Source organism: Saccoglossus kowalevskii, chromosome 17 (assembly GCF_978046115.1).
Source record: "Saccoglossus kowalevskii chromosome 17, keSacKowa6.1, whole genome shotgun sequence".
Taxonomy (NCBI): domain Eukaryota; kingdom Metazoa; phylum Hemichordata; class Enteropneusta; family Harrimaniidae; genus Saccoglossus; species Saccoglossus kowalevskii.
The window spans coordinates 20,017,415-20,037,407 of NC_140657.1; the positions used below are offsets into that span (position 1 = coordinate 20,017,415).

At 36.7% G+C, this 19,993-nt stretch overlaps 1 protein-coding gene and 1 long non-coding RNA gene across 2 annotated transcripts in view; one reads left to right on the forward strand and one right to left on the reverse strand.

Annotated features, from left to right (window-relative positions):
* Positions 1 to 15,010, reverse strand: part of LOC100377570 (ribonuclease 3-like) — a 28,444-nt gene extending 13,434 nt beyond the window's left edge. The window contains exons 1-12 of the mRNA XM_078009215.2: positions 14,687 to 15,010; positions 12,399 to 13,060; positions 11,849 to 11,926; positions 10,666 to 10,852; positions 10,123 to 10,270; positions 9,107 to 9,270; positions 8,207 to 8,374; positions 5,271 to 5,429; positions 4,500 to 4,581; positions 2,202 to 2,428; positions 939 to 1,063; positions 238 to 445 (exon numbers count right to left, since the gene is read on the reverse strand). Of these exons, the coding sequence (XP_077865341.2) occupies positions 238 to 445; positions 939 to 1,063; positions 2,202 to 2,428; positions 4,500 to 4,581; positions 5,271 to 5,429; positions 8,207 to 8,374; positions 9,107 to 9,270; positions 10,123 to 10,270; positions 10,666 to 10,852; positions 11,849 to 11,926; positions 12,399 to 13,060; positions 14,687 to 14,929 (2,451 nt within the window). The 5' untranslated portion in view covers positions 14,930 to 15,010. The remainder of the gene's footprint in view (positions 1 to 237; positions 446 to 938; positions 1,064 to 2,201; positions 2,429 to 4,499; positions 4,582 to 5,270; positions 5,430 to 8,206; positions 8,375 to 9,106; positions 9,271 to 10,122; positions 10,271 to 10,665; positions 10,853 to 11,848; positions 11,927 to 12,398; positions 13,061 to 14,686) is intronic.
* A 1,103-nt stretch (positions 15,011 to 16,113) lies between these two features.
* On the forward strand, positions 16,114 to 17,109 carry LOC146732719 (uncharacterized). Its single transcript, XR_014926920.1, has 2 exons — positions 16,114 to 16,441; positions 16,936 to 17,109. It is a non-coding gene; the product is annotated as an uncharacterized LOC146732719 (long non-coding RNA).
* The last annotated feature ends 2,884 nt before the right edge of the window (positions 17,110 to 19,993 follow it).

Sequence of the window (19,993 nt, forward strand, 5' to 3'; positions counted from 1 at the left end):
TAATATAACTTAGTTTAACCATAATGGTGTTTCTCACTACATGTAGCTTCCAATTAGTCTCCCCAAAAATTGATACCATGCATTTGTACGTACCATGTACGCTAAGGAGTACACACACTGTACTGTTGAGAGAATAACTGGTACAACCCCTAAACCACATTTGGATAATCTTAAATGACAATAATCATGTTTATATTTTAGATAAATTTTACTGAAATGGATAATCCTAATCCATACCTGACATATATCTGATCTGATTCCAGTTCGTAATGTTCCTTCGCTACTCAACTCTATCGTCACTTCTCGCTTCATACAAGCACGCGACCTCATCTTCTGAAGTTGTTCTTCTTTCTCGTTGAGTTTCTGACGGTCCTCGTATGACACCTTGGGTCTGTTGGCCAGCAAGTGTCTCATCTTCAGGTATGCTTTGAACAGCTTCTGGTACCTTATTTGGGCATAGATGATGTCATCAAGGTCAGTAGGTTAATGTCAGACTGGTAGTTTGTTTTATATAACTATTATTCAAGAACGTTTTTTTTTATTTTTGAGTTGTAATTATCGTTTATTTATTTAGTATTATTAACAGCTATGAGCATATTAAATATAACCACATGTAGATAATTAAATATTAGCGAAATATTGGTTTAGACACAATTGCATAAGCAAAGTAACCTCACACAAGGCTACTGCCACATAAAATGTGATGCGAAAACTAAGGGGCAAGTAGTCGCCATTTCTTTGAAATTGGCAACGTGATGGGAACTGTAGAAAATTACGATGAACAACGCATACTATTGCTGGAAACAACACATAAAATCATCATTGACAAGCTAAGCTGTCAGAAAACCTCTCAAGACTGCAACGTATATGACATTTCAACAAGGGCCCTAAAGTTGCCATATTGTAGTTAGCCTTGACAATTATCAATATGTACTTACCCTGGATCACCGGCGTAACTAAGCTGAGCAGGACGGGTACCGAAATGTACTATAATTGGGTACTTGATGAAAACGCTACTGTCTTGTTCTCTATCTAGTTGGTCGATTCGCAGTGCTGGTGGCTTCTGAAAGGTGAAAATTATATATTTTTTATAGCTACCTAAGACACTGTCTGCATATGTGTATTATATTCCTGCTCACCGGTAGTTTTTTACCCACAATGCATGCATTACATACATGTTCATTCATACATCATAGTGCAGTTCGTCAGTCATAAATCAAATCTTAACCTTTTTACCACCAGACATTCTCGTTCAAATTTGTCGGCACTTTTCTCTTATATTCTTTATTATTTCTGGAAATAAACCCTAATTTTGGAACCAAGACAAAATTTGTGTCAATTTCCAGTTTTTACCCAAAAGATTTGGCCAACTTTGTACCAATCTTCTGAAGAAAAGTACAGACTACAGTGTATAAACGGAACTATTTTGTGAATTTGTGATGAAAAGAGAGAACTGGTGGTGAAAAGGCTAAAGAACCACAGTGTTCAGTATAGGTCCAATGTGACATATACAATGTTTGCAAAATGTAAATTGTTTAATTCTCGCTGACAGGAATTATTGTGTTTTGATGACTTAATGAAAACTAAATTTTAACAAAAAGTTATGTCTTCAGGATCTAAATGACAATTTCATGCTACAAAATTATGCGATTTTCGCAAACTACAACCAGTTTACAGTACAGTTGTTTACACACAATGTTAACACACACACCCTTGCACAATAACTATGGTACTTTAACATCACAAAAAGCTTGGCACAATGATCAAGTCTGATGCATAATTATTATTTTTTTAGTATTAAAGTTTATAAATGTGTATGAGATTTTTTTTTAGGCCATAAAAATCATTGATTTGATTCTGGTCATAGGGCACGCATAGTTCAAAAGGAATGTTCACAACTTTTTTTTCAGGTTTCTGTTAAAATACTGTAAAAAATGCTAGTATAAGGATGACAAAAAAAAAGAAAAAAATTTGTCACTGTACTTCTCCGTTAAGTCAAAGCCAGAATTTAAACAGAATTTAATTTGATGTTGTCTCACCTATATTTTTTGAATTTGAAAAAGTTTTGAAAAAAGTAAGGAAAAATGATGCATATTTATTAAGTGGAAGTTTACTTCATCTTCTAGCGTTGCTGATTATTACACTGTCTGGACTTCAGCATTGAACATGTGACAATCATATGACTTGATCATGTGACTAACCTTTCCAGGACATGTGACAATCATGTTCTTTGTCTCGTCAGCTATTTTCTCCCATTCTAGTTCCTCCATCTGCAGCATACCAGCCAGGTCACTGTCTTCCACCAAAGAGCGGTTACTCCTCAGTAAGTACAGCAGGACTTGGTGCATGGACAATACTTCTTTACCGTTATCTGGCAGACTACGTACAAATCTTGGCATGAAATGGAATCGGCGACATCCATTCTCATCTGAGAACAAATTTAGAAAAAGTGAGATGTTGTTATTTCGCATTCAATTTGTAAGATTGAAAGCACATTTACATATACTTTGGACAGGTTTAATTACTTTATGAATATGTAAATCAGGAGTGTGCATTAATCTTTTCAACACCAGACTTCCTTGCCCAAACTTGTCTGCACTTTTTTTTCTCTGTGTTTTTGGAAATAGGTAACCTCTAATTATAGAGCTAACAGACAAAATTTTCAGTTTTTACTCAAAAATGTGTCTATTTTTGTCCCAATCATCTAAGGAAAGATGCAGACTATAAGTGGCACTATTTTGAAAATTTGCTGTGAAATTAGGCAGAGGGTTCTCCGAACCCGCCTATTCACATAGTTCATACCCACCATAGACTCCGGTCAGTCAAAATGACTATTTTGAACTGTAGGCATTAATCAGCGATTCTGCCAATGACGGAGAGATAGAATCTAGGTCAGGGGAAGCCCTGTGACCCCAAGATTCGTTCCCCTTACGTCACAAACCACGTGACCGAGCCCATATGGCAGCGCCATCAGGGCTGGATATCCACTCTGGTTCCTTTCTCTCCGCATCGACGAGGATGAAGGGATGCCAGTACCCTGTTGGCATTCAGTGCCCGAGGCTCCAGAGGAGGCCCGGTGCAATTAGCCTGAGCCTCGGCCTCACCCAAATTAGTGGGAGAGCCGCGGCTGGGAACGGGGGTTCCCCGGAAGAGACGTGTTTGAATGCAAACATGCTTTTGTGTTTCTTCCTGCTTGCCCACCGAGGGGCCGCAGTGGAGACAGCCTGCTCCGACTGCGTCTGATCTACCCGGCCTGCCAGGGACGCAATTGCCCCGACAGTCCTTCGACCAAAGCCCTCAACTCAGAGGCAAACCCGGCGAGGAAGGGTCCACAAAGGGACCCGCAACAGGCCCCATAGAAGGAAAGCCTCCAGGGGCACAGCCTCGCTGCAGCCAGTAAAATCGAGTAAACCACCGCCTGAAAAAACAGACTGTGAGGATGCCCTCCAATCAGTGGGGGGGAGACCGAGAAAAAATATCGGTACCTCCACCATCGGGCCTCCTACTCGACGTCCCGGTACACAAAGAACCGGTAGCCGAGCGTGAGGACTTTCCACTCATGCCAAAAACACGCAACTCACTTTAACCGATTTGTTTAGTGGACGCGCGACCTTTTGATGGCTCTGACAGAAAAATTTCAGGCCTCAGAACTCCAGTGAAAAACATGCGCCTTCACGGCAAAAACCCTGAACCCCGCACGCAGCTACGACAAAAGTATTTTGGATGCGGGTTCTATGCTGGTAATTTCTGAATATAATCACTGCACAGTCGACTCGAAACACGAGGAGATCAAAAAAAAACGACAGCGAGCCCTGGTGCTGTCATTACATCAATTCATTTCTAAATACATAGATCAAGCATAAAATGAAGACGACATGCATGAGGGAAGTGAATTACAGTAGGAACTTAACGAAACCAACAAGTGATTAAGCTACGTCGCCTGCACACAAAGGGGAAAACAACATGAGCGTAAAAATGACAAGGAAAACATATTCTACCAGCTACAATGTCGGATGCCGTGCAGCGGCAACAACCCAAGCTAAAAACCCGGACAGGAAAAAAAGCAATCGATGTGGAGATAAAGAAAGAGTGGATATCCAGCCCTGATGGCGCCGCCATATGGGCTCTGTCACGTGGTTCGTGACGTAAGGGAAACGAATCTTGGGGTCACGGGGCTTACCCTGACCTAGATTCTATCTCTCCGTCATTGGCAGAATAGCTGATTAATGCCTACAGTTCAAAATAGTCATTTTGACTGACCGGAGTCTATGGTGGGTAATTGAACATAGTGAATAGAAGGAACTAGTAGTGAAAAGGTTGAACAACGCCTAAAGCAATGATTTTAGTTTATAAACAATAGAGATACAACACCAAACAAAACTCTTTTAAAATACTCAAATACATTATGAATAACTTCTATTATTTTAGTGAAAATTCAAGCATTTTTCTGTGCACGAGCCGTAGTCAGGAAAGAGGGGGGGTGTACATGTACTACATACCTTTCAAGTCAAAGTCCAACAGTTCAAGAATATCTTCAAAGAGGAAATCACAGAAACTGTCAAGGCCAGCAACACAAAAATTCTAGAAACAACAAACATAGCGTATCAGTACTGCCAGTTATAAATTAGAAACAACAAACATAGCGTATCAGTACTGCCAGTTATAAATTAGAAACAACAAACATAGCGTATCAGTACTGCCAGTTATAAATTAGAAATAACCATTAATAAACTAAAATAGATATGGTGTAGAAAAGTCATGTATCGTATGAATAACAGCATTCCTGAGAAACATGGACGTGAGAACAATAGAAATTAGCTGGTCATAAGAACCTGTATGGATAAAAGTGTTGCACATTTCTCTCCTTATTAAAGGTAACATACATTATAATTAAAGGGCGATGGTCGTCGTGCAGCGCGTCTTCTAATTTCACATTAACAAACAATGTATGTTACATGCGCTGTCTACGTCGCTATGAGTCCCATATCGAACAGAACGCAGTGCGACGACCACCGTCCTTTAAATATCTACATCTCTGAACACAAACAGACGTGCAGACACAAACCTCTTCAACTGATTTTCGCTGACATTTCTGGTTATCTCTAACTACAAGCGGAAAAAGATGTAAAGGATATTACGAGAATAACCTAAAAGTATAAATGATAGTAGTATGGTACATGTATGTGTACGCTTCAATCTCCGCACACACATGTATCACAGCATCGGTATGTTATAACGCGACGAGTATCATATCAAGGTAACATACTCACCTCGGGCATCGGTTCTTTGAGGAACAGAATAGTGTACTCGATATTGAACCTTATCACATTGCATTCTGGGAAGTTTTCTAATGGGTAGTGTGAGAACATGGAGAAACCTTCAAAAATGTATTCGTGTTCATCGTATTCAATCACGGTCGGCCTATCACTCTGAAAAGTACATCGTTCAAAAAGGTATAATTATAATGCAAATTAAATATATTCTCACTGCCAGACATTTCTATGTTTTGATGGCATATGAATAGTATAGAAATGTGTCATCAGACCTGCGTATGAGGGGAGGCTCTCACAAAAATTGTATGTTGATATTCATATGGTCAATTTGTGAACATCTGCAAACCGCCGGTTGCGTATTTACAGTCCAGCTAGATTACTCAAAACAATTGTCAAAACTGTGTCATGTTTGGATAAAAGTTTTTCGGGAAGGATAATTTACCACAGTTACGACCGTGAGCAATGTTTTTATTTATGTTTTGAACAGAGAAAATTGAAAAGAAAATGCACCCATGCATACAGTGCATTTTATTTAATGCAATTCACTGAAATTTCCTGCATGAAATAAAACGAGGTAAATTTTTACTCCTGCATGATTTCTTTTTTCATGACTCACAAAATTGTATGCTGATAAAATTAAAGTGCCTGTGAAATGGCTGCTATTTTCACGCCTAAAATTATCAATTGATACATAAATATTATTAATTTTTATGTTTCTAAGCATGAATTATTTTTTTAAGTGAAAAAATGTGTTTTAAACTCAACTTTATTTTTGTGTATTTTAAAACGAGGCTCCTCATTAGCTTCCCATTTGCATACAGAAATTCCCCTTGTGACGTCAGAAGGGGAAGTCGCATGGCAGCTTGCATTGCCGATACGTGTAAATAAGGCAAATTTCTTGTGCAGTTTTCTTGTCTTTGACTATATTGTCACTTATGTACTTGTTCGTCGAGGAAGAATGGACCATAATGAACACATAGTATCAATTTTTGTTGTATAGGGTTGAGTAAGATGCGAAATATGTCCGTTCTGGTGTAGCTGGTCACCGTGATCGTCACCGATACCGGCGCACGTTTGTACACTGTCGCTGGACAAAATAGAATTTGACATCGGAATTATCTCGTTATTTAGCAGGTTACTAGGCACGTCACTACACTGTTTTATTTCATCGATCGTCTGAGTAAAACTTTCAAAATTAAAATAAAAGAAAACATATTTTGACATTCTAAACATTAGACTATAGTGATCACTATAAAATAATTAAAAAAACGACAAATCACAGTTACTAAATAAATGACAGCCGCGTGGAAATAAATTGACATTTTGTTGAAATAGGTGAACGTGTCGGGTCACGTCGAGGGCAAGTGCGTTAAAAACGGCGTTTAATTGGATAACAAAAATAATCGAGATCGACGCACATACAGATAAATTCAGAGTGGATTCGAGTTATCGTGATCCATGGCGTGATTGTCATAATTATAACATCATATTAAAACTTTATTTGGTGGAAACACATTGACCAAGCCCGGATTCTTATTTCATAAATTATTACACAGATAATGCTGCAAGCATGGAGGTAAAAAAGAACAGAGGTGTGAATTTGACATTCAACACCAATCACCAAACAATTCAGAAACTTTTAGCCTTCGAAAATGAAAACAGTTAGCAGTGTGTAAGGGCTGTGTAATTTCCTGTTTGTCTGACGCTTCGTTTTCGTGTCACTGTCAAAATTATTGCTACCTTTTACTTAACAGGGACTAAATGGTCTCTATAAAACGATAATCAGAATCGCAAAAAAAGTCAACTGATTTGAAACACTTGCCGGACGTCTCTCTCTCTTCTGAAATCCGCCTCGGTGATCATGGGCTGGTCCGGAATCTATTTCTTTCAAAAGTGTTGCGCCAGGTTTACGTTTCTCTTTAAACCTAGTCGTTTTTTTTTTTTATGGACGAGGACAGATTTTCCCAAAAAAAAGAATCTATGTTTAAGTGATGTCACACCTTCGGATCGATTAGAAACGTGTAAATACATACACTATGGCTATACGTTTCACTGCAACTGCCCACAACACAACATCTAAAAACTCTCTCTCAAAAAAAAAAAAAAGACAAAAAACAAGAAAAACGCCGACCGAAAAATGTATATCGTTTAAAAGTATACTGAACGACCAATGTTATTACGGCTCAGGGGTATGACTTCCTCTCACATTTTGTCATTTGGTGGCGCACTTTCGGCGAGAGTCGGAAATCCGGAAACAGTCGACCGTTTCACGATAGGTGGGCGTGGCTACAACACGAGAAATATACCAAATTTACTTGGATAAGAGTAATCGTTTTCAGCAAAAAAATCAATAACTACCCTTTTCAGTGGGACACAAATCTAAAATGGGAAACGTGAGGGTGGGCATTGCACAGGCACTTTAAAACAGTAATAAAGTATTTTATGCCATGCTCCTAATTTTAGTAGATAAGTTACACATATATGTGTTTACATGTACAGAGCTGACATAATTCAAATAATAGTAACCATGCACAAGAATTCGGTCTATGGCTAAGATGTTATTTCTGAGAACACTTCTGTTATCTCATTCTGTTCAGGGCCTGGTTCAGATAAGTTGACATGATATGTCACTTGGCTACACACGGTAATTATAAAAAAAGTCGGCCAGGGACAAATACAATGTATGTAAAATACATTAATCGCTCACACAAAATTTAATAGCGCCACCAGTGACAGATTTATATTTCTAGTAAAAGAAATGTAAGTGATCAAAAAATATTAGAAAATCACTGTCTCTCTACATGTCTATACCATATATTTTTTGTGTTTCAATGCAGAAAAGTTTTTTTCAACTGTGGTTGTTGTTTTTTTACTGATAATACAGGTTTGAGCATTCTTTTTGATATGACAAAGAGGCAAAGAACTCAACTTACAAGGAAGTTAGTCGGTGGTGATACTGTAATTCGATAATGATGGAGCCTTCCAGCGTTGTTTGTTAAAGGATCACAGGCAGGAATGCTACCTACTCCGGGATAAATGTTATGTCGGATTCCGGTTTGTTTGGCTCGGTAACTACATTTACAGAGAGGACCATCATTCATCTGAAAGAATTATATTAGTCTTTGCTGTTAGTTGAGTGTAACAAGTCAGAATTCCTTTGACGGCAATATTTGATTCAATTACATGACACTTTGAAACAAACATGGTATAATGAGTTGTACCATATTTCTTTATTAGTGGCATGCATATTTTGAAGTAAATGACAGAAGCAAGATATTTTGGTACAAAATAAGTCATATTTTAAAGATTCAGTATACAATAAATTCAATTTTTTGTTTATGTGCACTTCTAATAGAGTAACTACTGAACATGTACTTGAAATGACTTGAGGTGCGGCTCCGCAATCCCCCGAGATTGCACTAAAGTATCTTGCGAAATATAATTTGAATGGCAGTACAAACATGACCAGATGTGTTAATCCAATGTGCTAACATCTTACTACACATTTTTCTGCCTTGAAAAGATGTAATGTCATGAACAATATGGATTAACATGATTTGAATTAATCAGTGACTAACAATTATTGTGTCGAATTGTGTTTAAATTTCTCATTAAAATGTTATTCTATAAATATTTATAATTGTATACACAGAAAAATATAATACTTTCTGCATCCTGATTATCAAAAAGAATCATTTGGAGGAGCACTTAGCCTAGATTACCATTGAGTGCAATTTATATACTGAAATTTAGTCACCATCTTTCCTTTTGTATGCCTGAATTTGTTATAGTGGTAGTCTACGGAAACCAACAAATTGATACGATGTCCTCACCTGTCCCGGTTCATTAAACCAGAGTTCGTCATGCAACCTAAGAGGATGTTCCTTCTTCCGGCGCATCTCATTATCTATCTGACTAAAATTCACCATGTCGTCCATGTCTGACTCGTTGCCGCTCTCGCTGCTGCTGCTCTCGCTATCCGATATATGTACTTCAACTGAAAATAAATGACATATAATATATAAGACAAATGAACCATCCCACAAATCCCCATTACACAGTTCGTTCTTATCACGTGATTGCCATTGCTGACTATTTTTTTCCAAGCTTCGCTTTCGCATTGATGAAACTTATCAGCGGCGAATAGTATCTATTGTTGCAGGGGACCCAAAATTGAGACAAATTAGTCAGTTATCGCTGAATTGCACAGTCTCGCAAAATTTGCGAAAATTTGTTTTGTATGAAACTAAATTGATTCACACACATTTATTTAATGAATTTGTAAATTTTGATTTCAAACAAATTTTCAAAATGTTAAGGAAGGTAGATTCTTAATCAGGTTTGTAAAGGATTCAAGTTCGTGATTCCATATTCATACCCACCTTTATGTGTACAATGCTTGATTCACAATTGATTCATACAAGTTTACTTAATGAATTTGTGAATTTTGATTTTAAAAAAATTTTCAAAATGTTCAGGAAGGTAGATTTTTACTCAGGTTTGTGTCCGGATTCAAGTTCGTGATTCCATATTCATACCCACCTTGTGTGTACAATGCTTGATTCACAATTGATTCATTCACACAAGTTTACTTAATGGATTTGTGAATTTTGATTTCAAAAAATTTTTCAAAATGTTCAGGAAGGTAAATTCTTACTCAGGTTTGTGTTCGGATTCATACCCACCTTGTGTGTACAATGCTTGATTCACAATTGATTCATTTATACAAGTTTACTTAATGGTTTTGTGAATTTTGATTTAAAAAAATGTTTTCGAAATGTTGAGGAAGGTAAATTCTTACTCAGGTTTGTGTTCACATTCAAGTTCATGATTCCATATTCATACCCACCTTTATGTGTACAATGCTTGTTGCTGCACTCATTTGGAATTTTGGATTCTAGATTGCTCTTAGCTCGTTCTGCTCTCTTGGTGATATCATGCGTGAATTTGTCGTAAATGTCACGTAATTTACTAGTGCCAGCTACGGTGGAATCATTCTATGAATGAAAAAAAACGTTTTCTGTTAACTATTATGATTTTGAATTACGACGTACTTAATACATGTTCTGTTTCAGTTAAAAATTCGGTGATATACAAGACTAAAGATACTAGTACTGTGAAATACTTTATTTTAGCTGGAATTAATTTTCGCTGAAAAGACATTTTGGGTGTTTTGTATAGAATTTATTTTCACTGTGTGGTGAAGTAGATGCAAAGTAGATGCAAAGTACAGCAAAGTAGTAGCAAAGTAGTGGCACTATTTTCACAAGTTGAATGTAAATATAGGAAAAAAAAGTATATTCGCTGGATTTTATGTCCACATTTCTTCAGCGAAAATAGCGAAAATTAATTCCGTGTGAAAATAAAGTATTTTACAGTATTTGATAGGCACCTTTTGATCCATGGGATCAGCGGAGTAGAATTTTTCCATGGGTGTACACCTAATCCAAGCTGGTTTACTCGGCTCTTCTATTACTGCTTTCTTGTCTTTGGAATCCGAAACAGAAAAATCCTCCGATCGCATTTCATTGTCTTTCTCCAAATGCTCCCATCGTGATCTTTTAGGTGAGAGTGAAGAACTAAGTTTGGGGAGAAAATTGTTATTATAATAATAGTGATTTTTTGTACAGACGAGACAATCATGCAAATTGCAAGTTCTCCCATGGCATGGTAGAAATTTACATAGACCTAACTTCCACACCTGGTAGGCAATTGCCGAGAGACTTTGCAGCATATCCAGACATTTTCCTAGACGATCCAGTGACGCAATAAAGTTACATACCCGAAAAGAAATGTAGAACGCGACATTCACAGCGCTAATATTATTAGTATACATCCATTGACAACATCTCAACAAACTACAAATCAAAAGAATTTACATTTATCATTTCTTGTTAATATTCATTACAAATTTTTATGTTTGTATTATATTTTTTCCAAGTGTTACACAGCAATGATTTTTGTACCTACAAAGCAATGGAATAGTCCAACTACCCTACTCCCTCATGGCCACATGAGGCATACAGCGTCTGGTGTTTTGATTAACTCACACGTAGGCGGGTATGTAACTTTATTGCGTCTACAACGGTCATTGGAGTGTCTAGGAACGTGTCTGAGGATGTAGCAAAGTCCTTCGGTAATTGCCTACCGGGTGTGCCCATTGTAATATTATTACAATTGCATTAACACAGTATTATACTTTGCTGTACTAAGAAAGTTGATTAAAGACCATCTGTGGTTCAAAACGAGATATCACATTATGCATGAAATCAAACACAAAACTAGGACAAACTAAAATCATATTGGCGTCAAAACATCACATGTGATTCGACAAACGCAAAAGTAGTTTTGGGGTATTTCCACGCTTAATAATGTGCTATACACATCAGAGGAAGTAAGGTTATCTCAATGCAATGTTTCTTTCTGAAAGATATGCATTTCAACATTGAGCTGAGAAAAAAGACCAATATCAAATCATTTGATATTTGTGGTAGATGTTAGGCCCACACCTATCACAGAATATAAAAGATCCTTCGATGAATGGAAATTCAACTATATAACACAACAATACTTGCCTTCTATCATGAAGGCGGTGTTTTTTATCTGTATTAGAATTACTACGGTGATCTCTGTGCTCCCTTCTTTCAATTGATCTGAAATATAAAATAAGTAACAGAATGAATAACTGACACTAAATTTACGTAACACATTTTGGTGAGCATGGACTAAAGTTTTATTTCACCAAAATCGAGGTAAAATCACAGCAAGCATCATACCAAACTGTATGAAAAAGGTGAACAACATTTTTACACAAAAAAGAAATACAGAATGGCAGAATGGGGGCAGTATAACAATACTGCAAAATTTTTACTGGCATTTAATGTCACTTTTTCGATGTTTTGAGCAATTTCACTGGGGTTTTAAGTTCACTAACTTAACAGTGAAACAATGCCTAGATTTAATTCAGCGGATTTAAAAAAAAAATACCAGTGTTAACCAGTATTGTAGTAGCAAAAATTTGAGTATGACAGGGAGTCACAGTGAGGTTTGTAAAAATGCTCTAAAATTATGAAAACCATAAATATTTCCAGCATCAATAAAGTCAAAGTTCACATATTCACTCACCTTGGAGTTGAGTGATGTCTCTCGTCATCACTACGTCTAGACTGTTTTCTTTCTTCTCTGTGTAAATGTCGACTATCAGGTCGGCGCTCTCTACTGCTACTATGGGAACGGTGATGACTCTCACGTTTTCTATGATCCAATGAATGGTGTTTAGATTCCTCTTTCCTAACTGATGGACCAGGTGATGTTCGGTGATGATGATGTCTGTGATGATGATGATGATGGTGGTGGTGATGGTGGTCGTTACGATGATCAGAATCTTTGCGTGAGGAGTGACTGCTTGTCTCGTGTGATCGCTCGTCATGTGATCTCTGATGATGGCGATCTTTGGAATAGCTTTCCTTTGCTGTTCTTTGATCCACTGTACCACATTGTTTACTAGAAGCCGCAATATTAAATTGTGTCTGGTTAGTTCCAGATGATGATACTGCCCCTGCCGGGGAACCGGGGAACAGACCACTTGTACATGTACTTGGTGATTGCATCTGATACCTTTGAGGAGGTTGAAATATTTGAGGCATGCCTTGATTGAGAACTTGACCTTGGTCTAACATGAACCTTGGCATCAGACCAGGATTAAGGTTAGATGGAAATGGATTCGGTGGGAAACCAGGTAGTTGGAAATTTGGAAATGGTGGTGGCCTCCAACCAGGAGGCTGTATCTGAAAAAAAAGATTGAGAAACATTTGTAAGTTACTTTTCGAAAAAATGTCATGAAAAAGCTGATTTTTAAATTGAAGTGAAGTGAACATGTTTTCAGTATATCAACTGAATTTGATTCAAATCTTATTTATTATACGGTGTGTATTAAATAAGATTTTATTTCAATCAGATTGGATATCAACCCGAAATCATTGTTATTATCATAATGATTCAGATGCTCACTGGACAGTTTGCTAATATTTTTTTTAAATGTCCTAATTTTATTCAATAACTTCAGACAAGTGTTTTTTGTTAAATTTACAGTATTACACAATAAATATGGCTAATAATTAACACGTGTCCCATGACACCTTGCCATTTAAGACACAGTGTTTGGACAATTTTGAGGTGCCTGAACCCCAGTCATGTGCACTATTAGTTGGATTATGTTATGACGATTATGTTGCGGAATAAATATCCACCTCATTCACTTCTGTACTCAATTGTACTGTGTTTCAATGCTAAGTACATGTATTCGGAGAAGGGTATTACATGTAAATATAGCAAAAAATGTGAATTGAAAATTTAGTTTTTTTACTCAGAAAAAGTTCACATAATTATTGAGATTTTATGCTGTAATGATGTGTATACATATATATGTATAGGATACACTCTCATTAGCTGAGCCATGGATATGCCACAAATTTAGTTTAAATGTTCACATCAATGTTTTGAATCTCCATTCATATAAATTTACAACCTTTGATTACACAATGAGATACCGTCTATGTAGTCACTAGAATAAGTCACATACTGTAAAATACTTTAAATTAGCTGGAATTAATTTTCGCTGCAACCACTTTTTGTGTGGAATTTATTTTCACTGATTTTTGATGAGTTGAATGTAAAATATAGAAAAAAATGTATATTCGCTGGATTATATTTTCACTGAATTATTCGTTAATTAATTTTGTTCTAAAATGTATTGCACTTGTTTTAAAAAAGTCTCAACATAGCAGTGACATCAAAGGCATGATCAACAGTGACACAGAAGAAAAAACAAACATTCCAGGACAATTTTTATCAATTTGTCTGTGTATGTTGTACTTATTTCGCATTTACAATACCTCTCATCTTTTAGTTTAGTACAGATCAAAACACTGAACAGCATTAAATTGTGTGTAGTGGAGGAGGTACGGACCTCCGATTGTTGATAAAAGACTTGTTATGGGTAACAAGAGACTGTGGACATACCTCTGAACAATTGCATTGGTTTCTGTTAAGGGACTTTTGGTTAGAGGAGCGTGTTATACAAACATCAAGAAACCACAGATACAAGTTTGAACTGAGGAAATAAGTTGCAACGTTACAGTCAACATGCTTGTCTTCGGAACACAAGCACCTGACTTACAGCAATAACAAATTGATTTAATCCATGTTTTTATTACCAATGGAAGCGGGTTATAATTTATCATCCTCAGATGTTTTACAAAACATTTACACAATGTTACATGTGGATCATACAAACCCTTAATCTGAAAGCTCAAAATTTGTGGCTGACCTTCCACTCCAATACGATCACAGTGTATGTACATTATGAACAACTAACTTAGTTGACGAGATCAAATAATCACTTCGAGACATACCTGTCCTTGTTGCACCTGAGCGGGGAACGTGTTTGCTGCTGGGCGAAAAGGCATCCCAAAGTTCGGCACGGGTCCGAAGGAACCAGGCACAGGCATAGAGGTGGCATTACTATACGGTGGAAATCCTTGTTGTTGTCCAGTACCTCCGCCCTGGTAAGCATTTTGTGAGCCGGCGGGTCCCGGAATATTAAACGTTTGTCCGGTTCCAGATCTCCCATGAGGGGGTCCCGGTCTTCGATTCATGGTGTGAAAAAATCAGTCGCACAACAAATAAATAATGGCATTTGTTTGGAAATCAAATCAAACCATCACAGAGCCGGTGACCGCCATGTTTACAGCAAAGGATCATGGGTAAAACGGGCACAGCTCAGAGGCGATGAGTGATGCACTTTCGTTTTTATAGGCGCGTCATTTTGCCTGCCGTGTGGGTTGGGGGTTTTCACCTCGAAAACCATGCGAATTGGACGATGATGGATGAAACACATTTGGCGCCCATGGTCTTTCTCCCAACACTAAGATAAAATACCTAACTTTATTCGCTTTCAGCGTATTGTTATATATTCACCGTCTTTTTAAAAACAAGTACAGTGCTGATTTATTTGGGGAGTGCATGGCGACAAATAGTTCACTTTTGTAGTTGTAGGTTGATACAAGTTTGACAAAATGACGAGTTAGCGTAGCCTGAATCAACAAGTACTGTCTTCAATGCAAGTTGAACGTAGATGATTCATGGCTGTCTGACATACATGAGTGTTCACAGATTCGGTCATTTTACCCGTCGGGTGGTGTGCACACATTCGTACATTCCTCCCAGCACTAAGTTAATATATTATCCTATTACGGATATATCGCGATCTAATTAACAAAAAAAGTATAAAATATGGTGAAAAATAAAAGATGGAATCGAAATAACAAATGGTCTGTATGAAAATTGTCTGTCATGTCACGTGACTATGGTAGCATATTCTAAAATATAACAATTTTATAGCATAATGCCCATAATCATCTCTCATACCAATGAATAGCTATATACTTGTACATACATTCGGTTTGGAATGGATCAGATGTCAGTCACACATCTGTCGTCAACCATTTATTCATATATAGGAGCAATACAAATTTATGGTTATTATTGTTCAGTATTGGTTTAAGGGCGGTGGTCGTCGCGCAGCGCGTGTTCGAATTTCATGTAAATAAACAATGTTATTCCTACGCGTAGTATACGTCGCTATGAGTCCCATATCAAACAGGACGCGGCGCGACGACTGCCGCCATTTAAACTCAATATTTCAACATAACTTTTGTTATTTTGAATTGCCAATAATTAATTAATGATATTTCACAATAAAAAAAAAAAACTAATGGGTTTATAGTGTCGACAGTACCACCTTGAAATAAACATGTACTGGGATTTATCCAATCTGATTAAAATCTGATGTAGTGTACGGGCTTTAATTATTTTGGCTATAAACTTATTTTAATTTTATTTTTTATTACTTTTGTTATTAATGCCCTTTTATTTTATTATTTTACTTTGATTTTGATTTTGTGATTTTTTTTAATTCCGCCCTACCTACATCTGAACCGATGCCTATGTAACGAGATTTCAACGAGACCCACTATCGACGATTTTAGTCAACGAATCACAGACCTCCTTTTATAGCGCACATGATGACGTCACCGGGCAGAGTCTGATGGCAAACACACTCAAATAAAATGGCGGATTATACCGACCGAAAAAAACACGGCTTTTCGGTAAGTTTATCATTGTCAAATGCAACGAAAGTCATTTTTATGTTAATATTGTGGCTCGAATGGTTCGACTTTAGATCGTTATTTTGCATAGTTATTCTGGGAGTGACGATTTTGTTTCCACCGGTTCGACCGAACACCAGTGTCTTTTTCCAGTCGCCGGCCCTGGAGACGGGTGATGTTTTGTTGAAGATCGGGCCAAAATCGTCTACGGTATTGAAGCCGTAGCTGTAAATATTCATCAAATTGTATCAACATTTTGTACATTATACAATAACACTTTATTAAAGTAAATGAGCTGATTTGGACTGGAATAAAATATTTTTTATTTGGAACACATCGCAATTGATCAGGAAATATTGTTTTGCTCCAATTTTCTGCGTCGATGCCGTGGGCCGGTGACCGCTATACAATTTAAAATCAGTTTGCATTGTTTACTATAGCTGTTTACAGTGTTCTAATCATTACGATTTACTTTTTTTTTGCTTCCATTCTAGATAATTATGCTCAGTGATGTAAAATTGAAGCGATGACTGAATGAACGAACCTTGGCTGGCGAAGATGTATCTGGAAGTGTACACATTTGTTGGAAGTGAAAAAAATATTCAATGAAATGACAAAAATTGTAAAATGCTGTGGAATTTCTTTTGCAAATAAAAATATACTAGCAATTTTCTATTAATGGTTTATTCAAGTGGGCAAAATATAAATGTACAGAAGAATTGCCCGTATACACTGAAAAGTAAGCAACCGACAGCCTGTATAAAAGGGGGACTGTGATTGGCTGTTACTTACGCGAGATTTGAACGGGACTTACATAGGCATCGGTTCAGATGTAGGTAGGGCGGAATTAAAAAAAATCAAAATCAAAGTAAAATAATAAAATAAAAGGGCATTAATAACAAAAGTAATACAAAATAAAATTAAAACAAGTTTATAGCCAAAATAATTAAAGCCTGTACACTACATCAGATTTTAATCAGATTGGGATTTATCATGTAATAAGACTTTCTCTATATTATGCATGTATGTAAATGTGTCGAAATGGGCGTAGTGCGAGTGGTTAGTGCTAGTAGCACTAATCCGAAAAAGTACTAGATCTAGTGCTAAAATGGCACTAGATCTAGCGCTAAAATGGCACTAGATCTAGTGCTAAAATGTGCACAGTGCGAGTGGCATTGTTATCGCATTGTCAACAACGTCGAATAATAGGAGGGGCATCAACAACCACTTTCATATGCAAACTGCAAACAGTATAAAACATTGGCAATATGCGTGAGATGTCCATAATAATACTTTCTTTATATAATACCGGATTCTGCTGAAAAATCGCCCTGGGGATCTCACGGCTGATGTGCGCTTATTTGGGGTTCAAAAATTAAAAAAAATAATTATCAAATATTTTGGGGGGGGGGACATTTTTATTGTATCCAACTACACAGACTTTCTACGCCGTGAGTTGGGCCACCCAAGACGAAAGAAACTATTGCAGAATTAACAATAATTAATAATTATTGCTGAATTAAAAAGTAGACCACCTGAAATGTCATTAAAGTGTCGCCCAGTGTCATTTTTCAAATACATTTGTTTTTATTTTATTGGTAACAAAAGTATATTTTAAACGACGTTTCTAATAAAAACGAACACAACTGCATTAACAATCCCGGCAAGCGATCACAGATGCTCAATCCGGACATGCTACGTTTCACAAACGTTGATTATTAGTCAGTAGTGATTATAATAACGCACAAAAAAATAAATTCGATAATTTTTATGAAATTCAAATAAAATTCAACTTAGTTTCATCGTAAGCAAATGATATAAACGCTCGATGCGGTAGGGTATCCGCCATGCGCTTCTCTTGCATGAGTTGAGCTAATAGGTCAAATCGCAAATTAACCAATCAAAATGCTGGATGATGCCAACTTGTTCAAATCACCATAGCTCATTTAAATATGTTAATGTTATTGAACGCAACGCGGAAGAGATTTGACGATGTTGTAGTACGCTCTTTTGGCTTGGATTTTGATGGGAAAATGGCATGATTTTTTTTAAATAAAAAAATAGTTGTTTTCAAAGATGAACCTTAGCATAAGAATAATAATTTTACATTGTTTACAGTGATAACAGCTCTTTGTCCAAACGGAGCTTACGCTAGTCAAAATAAACACGCTCTTGAATAAAAACTTAAATAGACTGATTTAGGCGTCAGGAACGATTGAAATGTCCGATAAATCACGACAAAATATTTTAAAAAATAAATTTAAAAAACTGCCGAAAAATCGCCCTGGACGATTTCTTGGTCCCATTTTTTTTAACGCGACCATACACTGGGTTTGTTTAGCTGTGAGGGTTAAAATACGTATTTCACAACCGGAAATTCAACAGACGAACTTGTTACTTCACATGTTTTAATTATTAGCAACTGTAACAAGAACAAGATTTCGAGAGTCTACAACAAAAAATCCTAAGGGCTCCTAAAAAATATTATTGCAGAGAAAGTGTCTAGACATACATAATATGATCACGTTAAAAAATTAAAAAATCGGTGAGGTTACATCATATTCCGTTAGTTCCTCCATGATACAATGTAACAACAGGATTGCGTGAAAATCGCAGTACACACACAACCCACCGAGCTTTACAGGGACCCGGGACTTCCCCCACAATACCATTTCATACAGTATATCTATTCACAATTTGTAAAAATTGCAACGTTCGACCTGTAGTTTCACTGTTTCAGCTAGTTTCCCGGCCGATCGCGTTGTTCCAAAGGTCTATTAGTATTACGACAAACGTGGACAATGACATTCTCAATTTTCCCACTGTAGCACATTTCCAATGAATGAAAGATACAACAATTTTACGTAAATATTAATTTATTTTCAGAGAATCACGGGATGTCTTGACGTCGTTGACAACGCAATATCAATGCCACTCGCACTATGTACATTTTAGCACTAGATCTAGTGCCGTTTTTGCACTAGATCTAGTGCCATTTTAGCACTAGATCTAGTAGTTTTTCGGATTAGTGCTACTAGCACTAACCACTCGCACTATGTCCATTTCGACACATTTACATACCTCTATTATGACAACTATTAGAATGTTGAATTTGCTCTGAATTGTCTTGGGAGGGATGATAAAATTCGAAACGACGTGACTCAGGGGTACTAATAAAGGAAACTTGGTTGGCGACGATTTGTGGGTGTACGTACCTTCATAACGTACGTCACAATTATTATTATAATAACACCGGCCGATTGACGGATACATATACATGATAATGGTAAATATCAGCAGTTTATCCGAGAATCAATTAAAATTCATGAGGAAAAGGTTGTTTTTACAATCAATGATCATGAAACCATATACGTATTATCTTTAAACATTTTGATTAAAATTGAGCAAAGGTTCAAGGATGAATGATAACACGGACACATCTATCTTTTAATAAAAATCAATAGTCGTATAGAGATTTCAATAAAATACAGTGGACATATAACAATAACAATATACATAGGACAAAGAACATTTACACAAAAAATTCAAGTA